The 16,319-nt window shown below is 47.4% G+C and overlaps 1 protein-coding gene across 1 annotated transcript; it reads right to left on the reverse strand.

Annotated features, from left to right (window-relative positions):
* Positions 1–2,397: 2,397 nt before the first annotated feature.
* LOC101287516 (nuclear RNA export factor 2-like) lies at positions 2,398–15,560 on the reverse strand. The gene is given in 22 exon segments (XM_049704518.1): positions 2,398–2,442; positions 2,578–2,638; positions 7,209–7,391; positions 7,933–8,005; positions 8,810–8,852; positions 8,948–8,973; positions 8,976–9,062; positions 9,171–9,186; positions 9,188–9,236; positions 9,343–9,450; positions 9,594–9,649; positions 9,733–9,801; positions 10,183–10,219; positions 12,018–12,127; positions 12,313–12,420; positions 12,540–12,628; positions 12,775–12,844; positions 12,983–13,063; positions 13,400–13,510; positions 13,626–13,709; positions 14,320–14,473; positions 14,707–15,560. Coding segments are annotated over 21 exon segments (1,602 nt in total). The 5' UTR covers positions 14,416–14,473; positions 14,707–15,560.
* Positions 15,561–16,319: the final 759 nt, after the last annotated feature.

Raw genomic sequence — 16,319 nt, forward strand, 5'->3', positions numbered from 1 at the left:
GATGAGACCCACCTATATTATAGAGAGTCATTTACTTTACTCAGAGTCTACTGATTTAAATATTAATCTCATCCCCAAAATGCCTTCACAGAAATATCCATAATAGTGTTTGACCAAATATCTGGGTACCACAGTCTAGACAATTTGACACATAAAATTAACCATCACACCTGGGATCCTGTTACAGCTGCAGAATTTCAGGCCCTGCCACAGACAGTCACCATCCTCAACCCCTAGGAAGTGCGCCCTCCTACCAGTACTTCACCACCTTTCTTTGATGCATGTTAGGGTGCTAAGAACAGCTGAACACCAATTCTTCCTTCTTTATATTATTTTGGTGTGGGTGAGGTACAATGTCTAATCTTGCATGATATGGGTCTGAGGTTTCTTCCCTTCGATATGGCCACTGAGGGAATGAAGTGTTCACATCCAAACACTGGCTTTCTCCAGCACAGGGGTTACAGGGTGGTAGGATCATAAGGAGTAGTGCCTGGAGGGAAATCCTGTGATCATTCAGGGAATGATACCATTAAAACTTTATGATCAGGTAAATAGGATAAATGGAATACATATTTTGGAATATAAGCAGTAGTATGGCTGGGGGTGGGGGGTACAAGCAGGGATCCCAGGGGTAAGGGCATCAGTTCAGACAAAAGTTCTGGGACAAAGTGTTGGGAGTGGAAAGTACCACACAGGAGCCAGAGCAATTCTGAGGGAAGGCACACAAGTTAGTTGGAGATTAAAAAGAGAGACAGAGACAGAGAGAGAGTCAGGCTGCAGGGTTAGCATTTGCCTAGGATCATGAGAGCAAGGGAATTGAAAGCAAGGAATTGGCAGGAGAACAAGTGAATGGAAGACAAAGGCAGCATCTGAGCTGGCTAGGGAAGGAGGTGAAGGATGTGGAAGCCTGATGATGTAGAGAGAGGAAGTAGAGGGGCCATGTGATGAGTTCCATTTTCCCTGCCCACGAGGGAACTCAAACAGCTTGGAGAGCCTGAATTGAGCCAGACAATGCAATTGTTGGTTTACATCTGAGTCTACCTCTATTCTTCACAGTGCAGCTGAGAAGTATACACTGTGATCTCTGTTCAGTTCTTTAGGTGAGAATGCCAAGATTGTCTCTGATCATTGAGGCACTACATGGAATAACATGGAATTATTCCTTATGTAATGGCAATCATCTCCTTAGTTCATATTTTTAAAGACATTCACAAGCCAATATATGGATCCTTCATGTAAATGACATAAAGAACTGAAAAGTGGCAAGTGATAGGAAATAACTTATTCAAGACCCAAAAATGGAGGCATAATTTGTAAACTGGTGGTACCTCACCTGTGTGTTCAATTATACGATTGTAACTTGAAATTTGGTACTGCTATTATTTTAATTTCAAAAATTATGCCCGCTTGTTGTCTAAAGTGCAAAAATTACAGAAGTACAGAAAATAAGTTGTGCAAGTGTCCCTTTCAACTCTTGCCTGCAATTCTCTACTGCTAATTGCATTTATGAGAAAGGTCACACAGACCTGACCATAATGTGAGATTCCATGTTATTGTTGTTTGTTTGGAAGTGAAATTAAATGGCTCAAGCACATGAGAAATGCATGGGCAGACAGGCTGACTCTCCCCTACTCTAAGGTACTGAAGTGAGATCCCTCCCACAGTGCACCTTCAGAAAGGGAGAGGGGGCAGTACAGTGGATGGATGAGAATCCTTATGGAAGCATGGTGAGAGGTGTGAAAAGGCCTGTTTCTCATTCACCTGTATGCAAATCTTGAAATTGTTCACGGTATGGTCTTTGGAAATGATTATGGACAAGAAGTAAAACATGTTCATCCTCATCTTCCTCCTTCCTTACAAAGCCCTCCACTAGCCAGTCGGCATCCCTTGCAAAGTCTCTGTTGTTCCGGGTCATATGCCTGTTTCTGAGAGTGTCTAGGTAGAGCATTTGACTGAGTCACTCTGCCTCCAAAAACCAATCCCTGGAAGCATATCACGTCCCCTCTCATCAGAATTTATTGACAAACTACCTATGGAGTCAAGCCTGATATATCTGCTAGGGATTGCCAGGGTCAATGGGGGTCGGGCAGGAAGGCAACCAAGGCCTTTCAGGCCTGGACTCACTGGCTCATGATTGGGGCAGGGAACAGCAATGCAGAACACACAACATACAACATGCAACATCACTCTTTATTATGAAAACAAACAGCAATTGTGAGTGTGGAAAATACAGAAACAACTGACCCTTCAGTTGGCTATGTTACCTGGCCTACAAGGTAACTCTGGATTCTTTGTTGGCCAGGCCTCCAACCCCGTTCATGGGCATGGCCTGAGGCTGGAGAAAAGAGAAACAATGATGATATGGATGAAGACAAAGACGGCATCCAAGCACTCCTTTTAGGGGATTTCTTTGAAGGCCTCTTCTGGGATCTTGCACTTGGTCTGGAGAGAAGGAGTCGCGATGTCAGAAGAGCCAGCTCCCCAAGTTCCATTCTTAGGCCACCGGCCTCCACCTTCTTGGCCTCCCTGAAGGCCCAGAAACATTCATCTTTAACCCACTTGATTCCCAGACCTCACCTTGAGCATACTTAAGACCTGACCAGCTCTGGTGTAGTTCCATTCGTTGTCCTGAAGGTACCTGCAGTGGGAGAACAACAGGTGATCTCCATTAGTACCACAGTAGAGTCACGCTGACCATGCAATGACACCGCTAAATCTATGCCACTTTCTTGCTGAGACACATGTACGAGTATGAACACTATGTGTAATGACGAAGAAAGACCCAGTGAAAAGCAAACCATCTATCACTAGCATTCATGCCCACTAGAATTCAAAGCACAAAAGTAGAGCTGTGCAAAAGAACAAGGGAACTTAATATACACTGATCAAGGAAGATGTTCCAGAAAATAACAAGTGAAAAATTTTTTTGCTTTTGTTTTTGTTTTGTTTTCCCTTCCCCCTCCCCGTGTCCTCAAGTCCATTCTATGTCTGCATCTTTATTCCTGTCCTACCCTTAGGTTCGTCAGAATCTTTCTTTTTCTTTTAGATTCCATACTAGTCTTTTTTTTTAACATCTTTATTGGAATGTAATTGTTTACAATGGTGTGTTAGTTTCTGCTTTCTAACAAAGTGAATCAGTTATACCTATACATATATCCCCATATCTCTTCCCTCTTGCGTCTCCCTCCCTCCCACCCTCCCTATCCCACCCCTCTGGGTGGTCACAAAGCACTGAGCTGATTTCCCTGTGCTATGCGGCTGCTTCCCACTAGCTATCGATTTTACATTTGGTAGTGTATATATGTCCATGCCACTCTCTCACTTTGTCACAGCTCACTCTTCCCCTTCCCCATATCCTCAAGTCCGTCCTCCAGTAAGTCTGTGTCTTTATTCCTGTCTTACCCCTAGGTTCTTCATGACCTTTTTTTTTTTTTAGATTCCATATATATGTGTTAGCATACGGTATTTATTTTTCTCCTTCTGACTTACTTCACTCTGTATGACAGACTCTAGGTCCATCCACCTCACTACGAATAACTCAATTTTGTTTCTTTTTATGGCTGAGTAATATTACATTGTATATAAGTGCCACATCTTCTTTATCCATTCATCCGATGATGGGCACTTAGGTTGTTTCCATCTCTGGGCTATTGTAAATAGAGCTGCAATGAACATTGTGGTACATGACTCTTTTTGAATTATGGTTTTCTCAGGGTATATGCCCAGTACTGGGATTGCTGGGTCATATGGTAGTTCTATTTGTAGTTTTTTAAGGAACCTCCATACTGTTCTCCATAGTGACTGTATCAATTTACATTCCCACCAACAGTGCAAGAGGGTTCCCTTTTCTCCACACCCTCTCCAGCATTTATTGTCTGTAGATTTTTTGATGATAGCCGTTAAGTGAAACATTTTTAAGTACAAATTTCCAGCCATCTTTTTTTGAGATATAATGTACACACTATTTTAAAGAATACAAGTCAGTGCTTTTTAGGATATCCACAAGATTGTACAACTATCTAATTCCAAAATAGTTTTATCACCTTGAAAAGAAACTCCTTAACCATTAGTGATCACTCCCTATTCCTCCCCTTCCCCCAGAACCTGGCAACCACTAATCTGCTTTTGGTCCCTGTGGATTTGCCGATTCTGGACATTTCACACTATATTCAACTTTTGTGACTGGCTTTTCACTTAGCATAATGTTTTCAAGGTTGATCATGTTATGACATATATCAGAACTGTACATTTTTATGAGTGAATAATATTCTACTATATGGATGTACCAGATTTATTCATCCATGCATCAGCTAAAGGACATTTGGGTTGTTTCCACTTTCGGCTATTATCAATAATGCTGCTATGAACGTTCCTGAACAAGTTTTAAAGTGAACGTATGTTCTCATTTCTCCTGGTAGATACTTGGGAGTAGGATTACTGGGTCATTTGGTAAATCCGTGTTTAACATTTTGAGGAACTGCCAAATTTTTTTCCCAAAGTGAGTGCTCCACTGAACCTTGATACCTGTAATATATGAGAGTTCTAATTTCTCCACATCCTCACCTACGCTTATCTTTTGTTTCATTGATTAAAGCCATCTTAGCGTATGTGAAGTGGTTGTTCTGATTTGTATTTTCCTAATGATTAATGATGTTGAGCACGTTTTCATGTGCTTGTTGGTCACTTGTATACAATCTTTAGAGAAATATCTATTCAAATCCTTTCTCCATTTTTAAATGGGATATTTATCTTTTGATTGTTCAGTTGTGAAATCCTTCAATATTCTAGATAGTAGATCTTATCAGATACGAGATTTGCAAATATTTTCTCCCATTTTGTGGGTTGTATTTTCACTTTCTTGATAGTGTCCTTTAATGTACAGAAGTTTTTACTTTTTTTTTTTTTTTTTTTTGCGGTACGCGGGCCTCTCACTGTTGTGGCCTCTCCCGTTGCGAAGCACAGGCTCCGGATGTGCAGGCCCAGCAGCCATGGCTCATGGGCTCAGCCGCTGTGCAGCATGTGGGATCTTCCCAGACCGGGGCACAAACCTGTGTCCCCTGCATCGGCAGGTGGACTCTTAACCACTGCGCCACCAGGGAAGCCCAGAAGTTTTTACTTTTGATGAAGAGCAATTTACTTGTTTCTTTGGTTGCTTGTGCTTTTGGTGTCATATACAAGAAACCGTTGCCTAATTCAAGGTCATGAAGATATACACCTCTGTTTTCATCTAAGTGTTTTTTTATATTTTATTGGAGTTAATTTACTTACAATGTTGTGTTAGTTTCAGTTATACAACAAAGTGAATCAGTTATATATAACTCCATTCTTTTTCAGATTCTTTCCCCATATAGGTTATTACAGAATATTGAGTAGAGTTCTTTGTGCTATACAGTAGGTCCTTATTAGTTATCTATTTTATATATAGTAGTGTGTATATGTTAATCCCAATCTCCTAATTTATCACTTCCCCCCCACATTTCCCCTTTGGTAACCATAAGGTTTCATTTCGAGAACTGTGAGTCTGTTTCTGATTTGTAAATAAGTTCATTGGTATTGTTTTTATTATATTCCACATATAAGTGATATATGATATTTGTCTTTCTCTGTCTTACTTCACTTACCCAATCAAAAAATGGGCAGAAGATCTAAATAGACATTTCTCCAAAGAAGACATACAGATGGCCAAAAAGCACATGAAAAGATGCTCAACATAACTAATTATTAGAGAAATGCAAATCAAAACTACAATGAGGTGTCACCACACACGGGTCAGAATGGCCATCATCAAAAAATCTACAAACAATAAATGCTGGAGAGGGTGTGGAGAAAAGGGAACCCTCCTACACTGTTGGTGGGAATGTAAATTGATACAGCCACTATGGAGAACAGTACGGAGGTTCCTTAAAAAAACTAAAAATGGAGGTACTGTATGATCCAGCAATCCCACTCCTGAGCATATATCCAGAGAAAACCATAATTCGAAAAGATACATGCAGCCCAATGTTCATTTTAGCACTATGTACAATAGCCAAGACATGGAAGCAACCTAAATGTCCATCAACAGAGGAATGGATAAAGAAAGTGTGGTACATATACACAATGGAATATTACTCAGCCATTAAAAAGAATGAAATAATGCCAGCTGCAGCAACATGGATGGACCTAGAGGTTATCATACTAAGTGAAAAAAGTCAGTAAGGGTTTTTACAGTTGTAGACTCTACATTAGGCCTTTGATCCATTTTGAGTCAATATTTGTATACGGTGTGTGATAGGGGTCAAAATTATTTTTTTTTGCATGTTAATACCCATGTGTCCCAGAACCACCTGTTTAAAAGACTATTTTTTTCTCCATTAATTATTTTGGCACCTATTGAAAATTAATTGGCTACAAGTGTCAGGGTTTCATTCTCGACTCTCAGTTCTATTGCATTCACCAATCAAAAGTCAGTGTCATACAGTCTTGATTATAGTACCTTTGTAGTAAGTTTTGAAATTGTGAAGATCAGGACTTGTGAGTTCTCAACTTTATTCCCTTTCAATATTGCTTTGACTACTCTGAGTCTATTGCATTTCCATGTGAATTGTAGAATCACCTTATCAATTTCTGGAAAGGAGCCAACAGTGACTTTGATAGATATGGTGTAGACTCTGTAGACCACTTTGAATAGTATTACCATCTTAACAATATTAAGTCTTCCAGTCTACAAACACAGAATGTCCTTCCATTTTTTTGAGGTTTTGTTTAAGTTATTCCAACAATGTTTTGAAGATTTTAAAGTATAAGTTTCTCACTTCTTTAGTTACATTTCTTTCTAAGTATTTATTCTTTTTGGTTCTACGATAAACCAAATTGTTTTCTTAATTTCAATTTAGGATTTTTCATTGTAAGTGCATAGAAATACAAATGATTTTTGTGTATTGATCTTATATCCTGAGATTCTGCTGAACTTGTTTATGTATTCTTACAGTATCTTAGCAAATTTCTTAGGATTTTCCATATAAAAGATCATGTCATCTGAGCATAATATTATTTTTAAAATGCTTCACATATATCATCATAAAATTAGGATACGTTTTTCATGAGCTTCCTTTTTTTCTGGAAGCAAAATACCCAAATACTTATTTTTCCAAATTGTCTGTGTGTTCCCTTTTTAATTCCCTCATTCTCCCAGCTCTCTCTTATCCTCATGCACACAAAATACTCACTTCTGAGACCACTGGAGGTTCATCCCAGACTGAGTGGAGAAAGCTTGTACCATTTGCTGCTGCTCCCAGTAGAAACTGGGCATGGAGCTGGTGGAGGGTGTGGGTACTGGGATGGAGAATGTGCTCTTGCTCTTTTTAGGGCTGACATCCCATACAAACAGCTCGTCATTCATGATGAAAAGACTGAAGGAAAAATGGTCACTCAGATAACTGGACAGGTGAACACCACCACACCCCTAACAACAATCTTGCTCCCACTGGCACTCAGCAACCAGATTCCTTCCACGTCCCTCCTGTGTCTGTCTCCCCGGTTCCTTGACTGGTACCTCTGCCCCTCTCCACAAAGCCCACCTTTGGAGAGACTGTCTTCCACCTTCACTCGATTTATAGGTTTATCCCCAACCCACGGGCAATTTTGTATTTACACTTTACCACACCCCAAGGGGTGGACAGTCTGATCCCCATTCTTGGAAGGAGACACTGAGTCACAGAGAGGTCATGCGACTTGACCAAGGTCACAGAGCGAGTGAGTGTTAGGTCAAGGAGATAATGCATAGGCCGATTCCAGAGCCCATGCTCTTCTTAACCACTAGGCTACACTGCTCTTGGGATCCCCCTGCTGGCTTTCCACAATACCGAGTAAACCTAAGATCTGCACCACCACATTCCCACGCCCCCGAGCCCAGGCTGGGATGGACATTCCCACCCACAACAGGGCTCTCACCTGGAATAGCTGGCAGGGGTAGTGGTGAAGGTCCGGGTGAAGGCACGCAAACAGCCCTGAGAACTTCCTTCCACTTCAACAGCAAACAAACAACAGTACCCCTTACAGCTGCATGTGCTGTACACGCTCACACAGCGGTCCCCAGTCAGGGTGTGACTGGACACTCATGCTGAGAGGGCAGTTGTTCACGGGGGCCAGGGTGTTGGGAATGGGGAGGGCAACTATAGGAGCAGTCTGCGCCCAGTGACAGGGCCCCTGACGACCACCACACAAGTTCACGGGGTGCATTTTTCACAGCCGCCCAAGAGGTGGATACTACTACCCCATTGTGCAAATGCGGAAACTGCGAGGTTAATTAATGGCCCAAGTTCTCAGAGTAAGTATTTGGGTTGAGAGCCACCAAACTCCACAGCCTGTGTCCCCAACACCCAGGGTGTGGAGGGCAGACAGGCACGGACAGAGCTCAGACTTGGGTGTTCTGTGGGAAGACTGAGGGTTGGAGAACACAGAGAGGAAGGGGAGGGAGGGGAGGGGAGGGGAGGGAATAGAGGGGAGGGGAGGGGAGGGAGGGGGGAGGAGGGGGAGGGAAATGAAGGGATGGGAAGGGAAGGGAAGGGAGGGGAAGGGAAAGGAAGGGAAGGGAAGGGAAGGGAAGAGAAAGGGAGGGAAGGGAGGGGAGGGGAAAGGAGGGGAAAGGCAGGTAAGGGAAGGGAAGGGCAAGGAAGGGAAGGGAAGGGGTCAGGGAAGAGAAGGGAAGGGAAGGGAAGGGAAGGGAAGGCGACGGAGGGGTCAGAGAAGCTGGGTGGTTAAGGGAATGAGCCTGGCCACGGGAAGGGAGCAGTGGGGAATCTGGGGAGGGGGGTCTACACACACTCACCTTCCTTGAACAGCCCGTTGACAGAGAAGCAGAGCATCGTTCCCTGAAAGGGAAGAGTTGAGGTGCCCAGACACCACATCCACCTCCCATCCACCTGCGGCTTCCTGGGCCCGCCCGAGGGAGGAAGCAGGCACTCACCATCTGGAACCACGTGTCCACCAGAAGGAGCTGAAGTCATGTTGAGTCTTGGGCAACACACAGAGAGTGTGCACAATGACACGTTTTGTGGGCTTCAGCAGCTGGACCCGCAGGTCTGTGAGGGGAGGGGAAGCGAGTGAAGGGCAGGGGCTGCCACGCCCTGGGCCCTATGATTGACCCCTTCACCGCCCTTTCCCACCCAGTCTTCCCATCACACACTCACAGGGGTCCTTCATATTCCTGCTTCTTCATATTCCTGCTGTCCTTGAAATACTCGCACAAGCTGCTTCTAGGAGACAAAGAGCAACAGTGGGTGGTGGGTGTTTGCAGGAGCTAGCCTGTGTCTGCTGGGGGGCCACACGGCCCGGGAGCACAGCCTGTGCTGTCATACTCACGGGGCTGGGTCCTCGGGGTGGAAGGGAATCGTCAGGGAGAAGCAGGCCTCCTCGTGATAAGCACCCGCGAGAACCTGTCTGTCTCCATAGTCATGGATCAAGTAGTACCTAAGGAGGAGCAATGAAGACAGTCTATCTCTGTGGTCTGGACCTCAAATGGACTTGAAAACTCCCCTGAGCAGACCTGTGCTCAGGTGGCCTCACCTGTCCTAGACCTGCCCCCCCTTGCTCAGCTTCCCAGAGATACTTACTGCTTCAGGAATTGCAGGACTAGGCTCTTCAGCTCATCAGATCCAAAGTAGCTTCCCTGGAATCAAATGGCACTTGAGACTATGCAGTAGATAAAGCCTCCCTGCAACACCCCAAATGTTGTTTGATCCTTTTCCTCACCTTGCAGGGCTTTACTATGTAGGGAGTGTCAACGTCAACGGTCACTGGTGACGGTAACTCCTGGCCATCCTGGAGAAGGGAAGAGAAAGTCAGGAGTGGAGACCAGGGGAGTGGCCCTGGATGATCTGGGAAAAGGATGGGCCCTGGAGGGTGAGGGTCAGAGGTCAGGTGTGAAAGGGACCTGGAAATTCCATGGGAAAGCTTACAGTGGATGTCTTCATCATGAGGTCCTGGAAGTCTCTAGTGTTATATTCAACTTGTGTGTGTGCGTGTGTGTATTTATGGGTATTTTTCCAGCAAGTATATCCATGTCATTTTCAGGGGTCCATGTCCCCCAAATGGTTAAGGTTCTGATGCTAATATGTGATCTAGGCAAGGCCCAAAGGGCTTGAGGGCAGGTGCAGAGGCCACCGACATTCGTAAGAGACAATGATTTACGTAGGCACTTACCAGGCGTAACAACTTCGGGAAACATTCTCTGATGGCCCTGTCCAAAACCAAAAATAGAGAAGAGGTGGTTGATAGTTCAAGGTTGCAATGCTTCCTTTGAGTTAAAACAGTAATACCATAAACAGAGATCAGTGTGTTCTGGCCAATCCAGCAGCACCCTTTGCCCACCTCTGCTCCTGATTTTAAGGGTTTTCGGTCCACTTGCCTGTTGAGCACTGAGCATCTGTCATCTTACTGTCTGAAAGGCACTGTCTCCTCATCTCTCTCAGTACCTTCACTTTAATATTCCTCCCCTCCCTCCCTTCCTCTCCTTTGCCTTGGTAGCTCCCACCCAGACTACTCGGACTCCCTTCTCCAGTGCCACAGGGACCAGCATTTCAAACCCATGCTGCAGGGCTTCCTTCTCCTCCCTCCCTTCCTCCAGGGCCCCACTGAATGCTGTGGGGAGAAGAGGGGATGGAGTGGGAGCCCGGGGCTCTGCTACCTCACTGGGGGTCCAGCACTCTGGCAAGACCCCGACAACCCCCGGGATGGCCCAGGATGCTGGGACAGTGAGGTGAGTGAGGTGGGGCTCAGGGAGGGAGATGGAGGGGATGAAGACAGAAAGGGAGTGAAGGTAGGAAAGGAGAGATGAGAGAGACATAGGGGCACAGAGACAAGGGAGAGAGAGACAACAAAGGGAAGGGAAAGAAGCTCTCCCGTGGTCGGGGTCCGGGAAGAAGAGAGAAGAAAGGGAAAACGGCACACTTGTTGCAGCTCTTCACCTGCCCCAGAATCGCCCAGACACACCAGGTAGGAATGGAAAATATGCACATGTTGGGCTGGGGGCCCACTGGATGCTGGCTGAAACTTTGTCACCTGTGTGAGCTCAGCCAGACTTGGGCACGGGAAACCGAGCAGCCATGGGGGCAGATCTTTCTCAGAAGGAGGAAAGGGTCAGGTCCCAGCTCAGTATGGGGTTGAGGATCCGTGGCCCCCTCTGATGATCACTGTCTTCTCTCCCGATGACCCCTGCACCTCTCTGAGTTGGTTCTTTATCTGAGGAATCATACCTGTCTCAGGCTGCCCAGGGCTCCTGTGAAGGACCAGGCGGGATGATGTGACGTGTGCAGGGAGGGATGGGAAGTGCCCCTCAGAGGCCTGTCCTTCTCTCTCTTCTACCACCTCTGCCCTCTGCCTTCCACTCCTGCCTCAGGAAGCCCTCTGATCACTGGCAGGGGCCCACGTCTGGCCCCTTGACTCAAGGAGCCCTGCTTTCTCCCAAGGAGGGTCCAGCTCCTGGCATTGGGCCAGCAGAATGGATGTCATGACAGCAGCCACCCATGGCCTCAGCCCTCAGCATGGCGCAGGAAAGCCCCCATGTCAACCTGGGAGAGGAGGGGGGATCCATTTGGAGGAAGGGGAAGAGGGCCCCTCTCAGAACGGGGGAGGCAAACCCCATCTCAGCACGAAGAAGGAAGGCTTCTCTCAGCAAGAGGCCCTGGACAGGAGGACCCTTCTCAGTCCAGGGCGCCAGCATCTGGATCAAGGCTGGTCGCTCCTGGTCCTGGTGAGGAGGAGAAGCCCTGCTTCCTGGGGCACACTCTTGGGAGGCCTTGCTGGAATATAGCTGGGCGCAGAGAGCTGGAAACAGACCCCAGAGCGCCTGCAGAGGTGAGCAGGTCAGGGGAAGGAAACTCCTCACCGGTGATAGGCACAGAGAGAGCAGAAGTTGGGGCCTGTGATCCTCCCAGAAGACCAGGGCTGCCACCTTTGGCAAAGGGGCACTGTCACAGAGAGTCTAGGCTCCCATGGGTGAAGGTCACCAAGAAGGGTGACAGGGTGTTCACACTGACCTTACATAGGTGGACTGGTCTGGGAAGGTGTCACACAATGGGTTCCCTTGCAGCCACAGCTCTTCAAGCTTCAGCCCTTGCATCTTGCTCAACTCCCACACAGACGTCAGCTGAGAAATATGGCGCGGAAGTGGGAAAAGGAATCCCAGGGAAAGAGGGACATCTGGATCCCTGCACCCCCAGACCCCTCCTTCCCACACAGGTACCTTCACCTGCCTCCTGTCATCACTCTGATGGCCAATAACATGCCCGCCCCTACTCTCAACCCAACTTTGACCTGGCTCCCTCTTTTCACCTCATTTTTGGAGAGGTTCAGGATCTTGACCGTGGGGGCCATCTGTATAATGTCAGACAGGCCATTCAGCTGGTACAGTTTGTTGTTGCTCAAGTTCAAGGACAACAGCTTTGGGGCAAGAAGAGGTAGAGTGAAGGTTACTATCTAGGACCTTGGAGACAAATCTGCCCTCCTCCCCATCTCTTCCACCCCCTACCCTAATACCAGCACTGGGCCTACAGCCTCACCTCAGGGAAATTCTTTTCGATGACCTGCAGGGTGGCAGTCATGCAGCTTCTTCGATTCAGAAATATATCAATATCATAGCCCACCAAGTCTTCAGGAAGGAGAGGGGAGGGAATCAGATGGCTGAGTGGGGTGTGGGGCCAGCACCAGCCCCTCCCCACGTTACCATCCCTAAGTCTCCCTCCAGGAAGACCCCTGTGCCCTCGCACGCCCTAGAATTACTGCTGTCAGCCGTACCTGGGTCAAGGCGGAGCCTCTGGAGGTCAAGAGCTTGCTGGGAGACATCAAATCGTTTGCTCAAGGTCAGCTGCGGAGAGAGAGATGGAGAGAGCCGCTCTGAGGCTGTGGTGGTGGCAGGGAAATCGGGGGCGAGCGGGATGGGGGACTGGAAGAAGGAGAGGTGGGTCTGAGCATTGGCACACAACATGCCTTGCATCTGCATTACCTTTAGCTGCTCCATTTCTTCTGGCTTCAACTTACACCGCACAGAGTAGGGAACAGCGGAGGGCCTGACAAAGACAGGTATCTACAGCAAGAAGAGGTGGGGTAAGCACCAGGAACTCTAGTTCCAAAGAAGAAAACCAGGGGCTTCCCTGGTGGCGCAGTGGTTGAGAGTCCGCCTGCCGATGCAGGGGACACGGGTTCGTGCCCCGATTTGGGAGGATCCCACGTGCCGCCGAGTGGCTGGGACCGTGAGCCGCGGCCGCTGCGCCTGGGCGTCTGGATCCTGTGCTCCGCGACGGGAGAGGCCACAATGGTGAGAGGCCCGCGTACCGCAAAACAAACAAACAAACAAACAAACAAAACCCAGCCCCTGGCCTGTACTCCAACCTCAGGGTGAGGTACACGTAACGCCCTCAACACACACCTTTCCTCTCTCCTCGTCATGTATCTTGTAGCTGACATCCATCAATGCACAGGCAGTGCTAGCTTCCTGGACAAAGAATCGAGCCCCATTTTTCACAAAGTGGAACTACAGGGATTGAATACAACAGCAATAGAATCAGAAGCCAACAGACCCTGCTGAACCAGGTCTCTCTCTCCCCCTTCCCTGTGCCCACGCGTCTGGCTTCGGCATCCTCTCTTACGTCCACTGGAGTGAAGGGGACACTGCAATGGCTCTGGATTGACTTCATTAGCCATGTCTTGTCATACTTTATCCCACAAGGAATCTAAGGATGAAAAGAAGGCATGGGAGAGAGGACAGACAACAGGGAATTTAGGCTGGAGGACGAACCTTTTCCTGTTGTTTCCCGGCCTTCTACTGAGCTTGAAAGGGCTTGTAAAGAAGGGACCACTGGCATGATTTCTTATGGGTGTGCGTAATATAGATTTCCTAAGTACTCTTTCTCTCCAGTCAAACTCTCTTCCACATAATCAAGGTGTCAGAGATGATGTTCCTTTTATAAATTTGCAGGAGATCCTACCCAGCGCACACACTGCTTGCCCCTCAGACAAGGTCTCCAGAGGCTCGACCCTCTGTCTCCCACACTCAGCTTGCCAAACTGAGACCTCCAATGTGGAGTCGCTCCATATCCTTGGCAGTAGTTTCCATCTTTGCTTTGAGACAGGCTCCTCCGTTCTCCTCACGGTCAGCCTGTTCCCTTTACATTGCTTCTCTGAACCTGCCCTTAGATGAACAAGACTGTTAACTCCTGGTAATAAAAAGGACAGATTACAAACTGTCCCCAGTGAAAGAAACCAGCATCTCTACATGAGACCAACACAGCTCCCCCTACCTTTTCTCTCCTGCACATTCCATACATTTTTCAGGATACTCACTGTGACCCTGAACCAGCTCCCTGGGGTTCCATCTTGTGTGTTCTCCCCCATTTCCCTCTCCAGAGGTTTTCTGTTTCTCCACACAGTAGTATGCATGTGGCCTTCACTGTGCCATCTCACTCCTCTCTTGTTGCCTGGGATGGTACAGGGAGAGCTGCAGGGGGGACGTGGAGAGAAGGACGGTGAGTGGCCATAAGTGCTAAGAAAGTCTTCTGTACACCCTCGCCTCTTTGACACCAGCACTACAATTAGGATTGCTCAACCATTATTTCACTTCTAGCATGCTTCAGTTTTGCAGTGAGAGAAGAAAAACAAGTCCACGGAGAGTGAGAGAGGTGCATAGTCCCAGGGGCTGCTGTGTACAAACCCAGCTGCCTGGCCACTTACTGTCTTACTTCGGGGTCCTCCTGGACATCCCTCTTCACCACGTTTCCATCATCCTCCTGGAGGTTTGAAGGCTGAGGCTCACACCCATCGCGTTCATAACGAGGGCTCCTCTCGCCAGAATTACCTGGGAAAGAACTCCAGCCTTTCTTTCTTCCTTGAGGTGGTCTACCACCATCACTGTATTCTGAAAAGAGGAACAAAAATACAAGTTTGCAGACACATCTGTGATCCGCTTACCACGTACCATGTCTTAGGCTAACAGCATGGTAGGGCAGGCCAAGTGCCAACCTGGCCTAAGGGACCAGTCCCACAAGCCTCAGAAAGGACACTCTTCTGCCTGTGCAGAGAGGACAGCCTTATCCGACAGATGGCACTATCAGGGGAAGAATCGAGGAGGAGCAGGATGAGGAAGAGGAGGACAAGGAGGACAAAGAGGGAGGAGGGAGGAGAGGACAACTGCGCTGAAACTTTTAAAACAGTGGAGCAGGACTGATAAAGAACCGAGGTGTATGCATCCATGGGTTAGACTGGACACCAGTCATAGAGATACCAGGAAGGCCCCCGAATCTTGCCTTCTCTCAGGACTTTCCAGCAACCACACCAATACCTCTCTCATGCTTCCCAAGTCCAAGGAGCCGCCATACCGATTCCACTAACAACCAGCAAGCTAGCTGGACTTCCTTTGCCAGTGCACTTGGAGCTTTAATGTCAGGTGGCACTGAGGTAACAGCCTCCTGAACTGTCTCCCTCCCTCCAGCCTTGCCCTGAACAATACTCTGTTGGAAAGAGCCAGAGTGAGCTCTCTATTGGGCCAGCCTGAAATGCCTTTCAGCTCAGCAGGCAACTCTTCCTAATTTCAGCACTTTTTTAACAAGGGTGTGAATGATAACCTGGAATGATGTGTCAACCAGCATTTGCAAGTGTTTAGGGATTCTTCTTTTTGCTTTCTATTACTGTTTTCTAATTTGATTCCATCATGGCCAGGAAACACACTCTGGGAGATTTCAAGTCTTCCTTTTTTATTTTTTTAAATAATTTTATTTCTTTATTTATGGCAGTGTTGGGTCTTCTTTGCTGCACACGGGCTCTCTCTACTTGAGGCGAGCGGGGGTTACTCTTCGTTGTGGTGCACGGGCTTCCCGTTTCGGCGGCTTCTCGTTGCGGAGCTTGGGCTCTAGGCACGCGGGATTCAGTAGCTGTGGCACGCGGGCTCAGTAGTTGTGGCTCGAGGGCTCTAGACCGCAGCTCAGTAGTTCAAGCGCACGGGCTTAGCTGCTCTGCGGCATGTCGGATCTTCCTGACCAGGACTCAAACCTGCGTCCCCTGCACTGGAAGGCGGATTCTTAACCACTGCACCACCAGGGAAGTCCCTCAATTCTTTTTGAATTTACTGACGCTTGTCTGATGGTCGAGGAGATGGTCTACCTTGGTGAATGTTACAGAGACCCTCGGGGAAAAAAACTGTATTCTGCTGTTGTTGCGCAGACTGTTCTATTTATGTCATGCAGATCTCATTAGTTTACTGTGTTAATCAGGTCTCCTATATCCTTGCTGATTTTCTCTCTAGTAATTCTGTCACTTGCTAAGGGGGAGGTGGGTGTGGAAAGCTCCCA

Source organism: Orcinus orca, chromosome X (assembly GCF_937001465.1).
Source record: "Orcinus orca chromosome X, mOrcOrc1.1, whole genome shotgun sequence".
NCBI lineage: Eukaryota > Metazoa > Chordata > Mammalia > Artiodactyla > Delphinidae > Orcinus > Orcinus orca.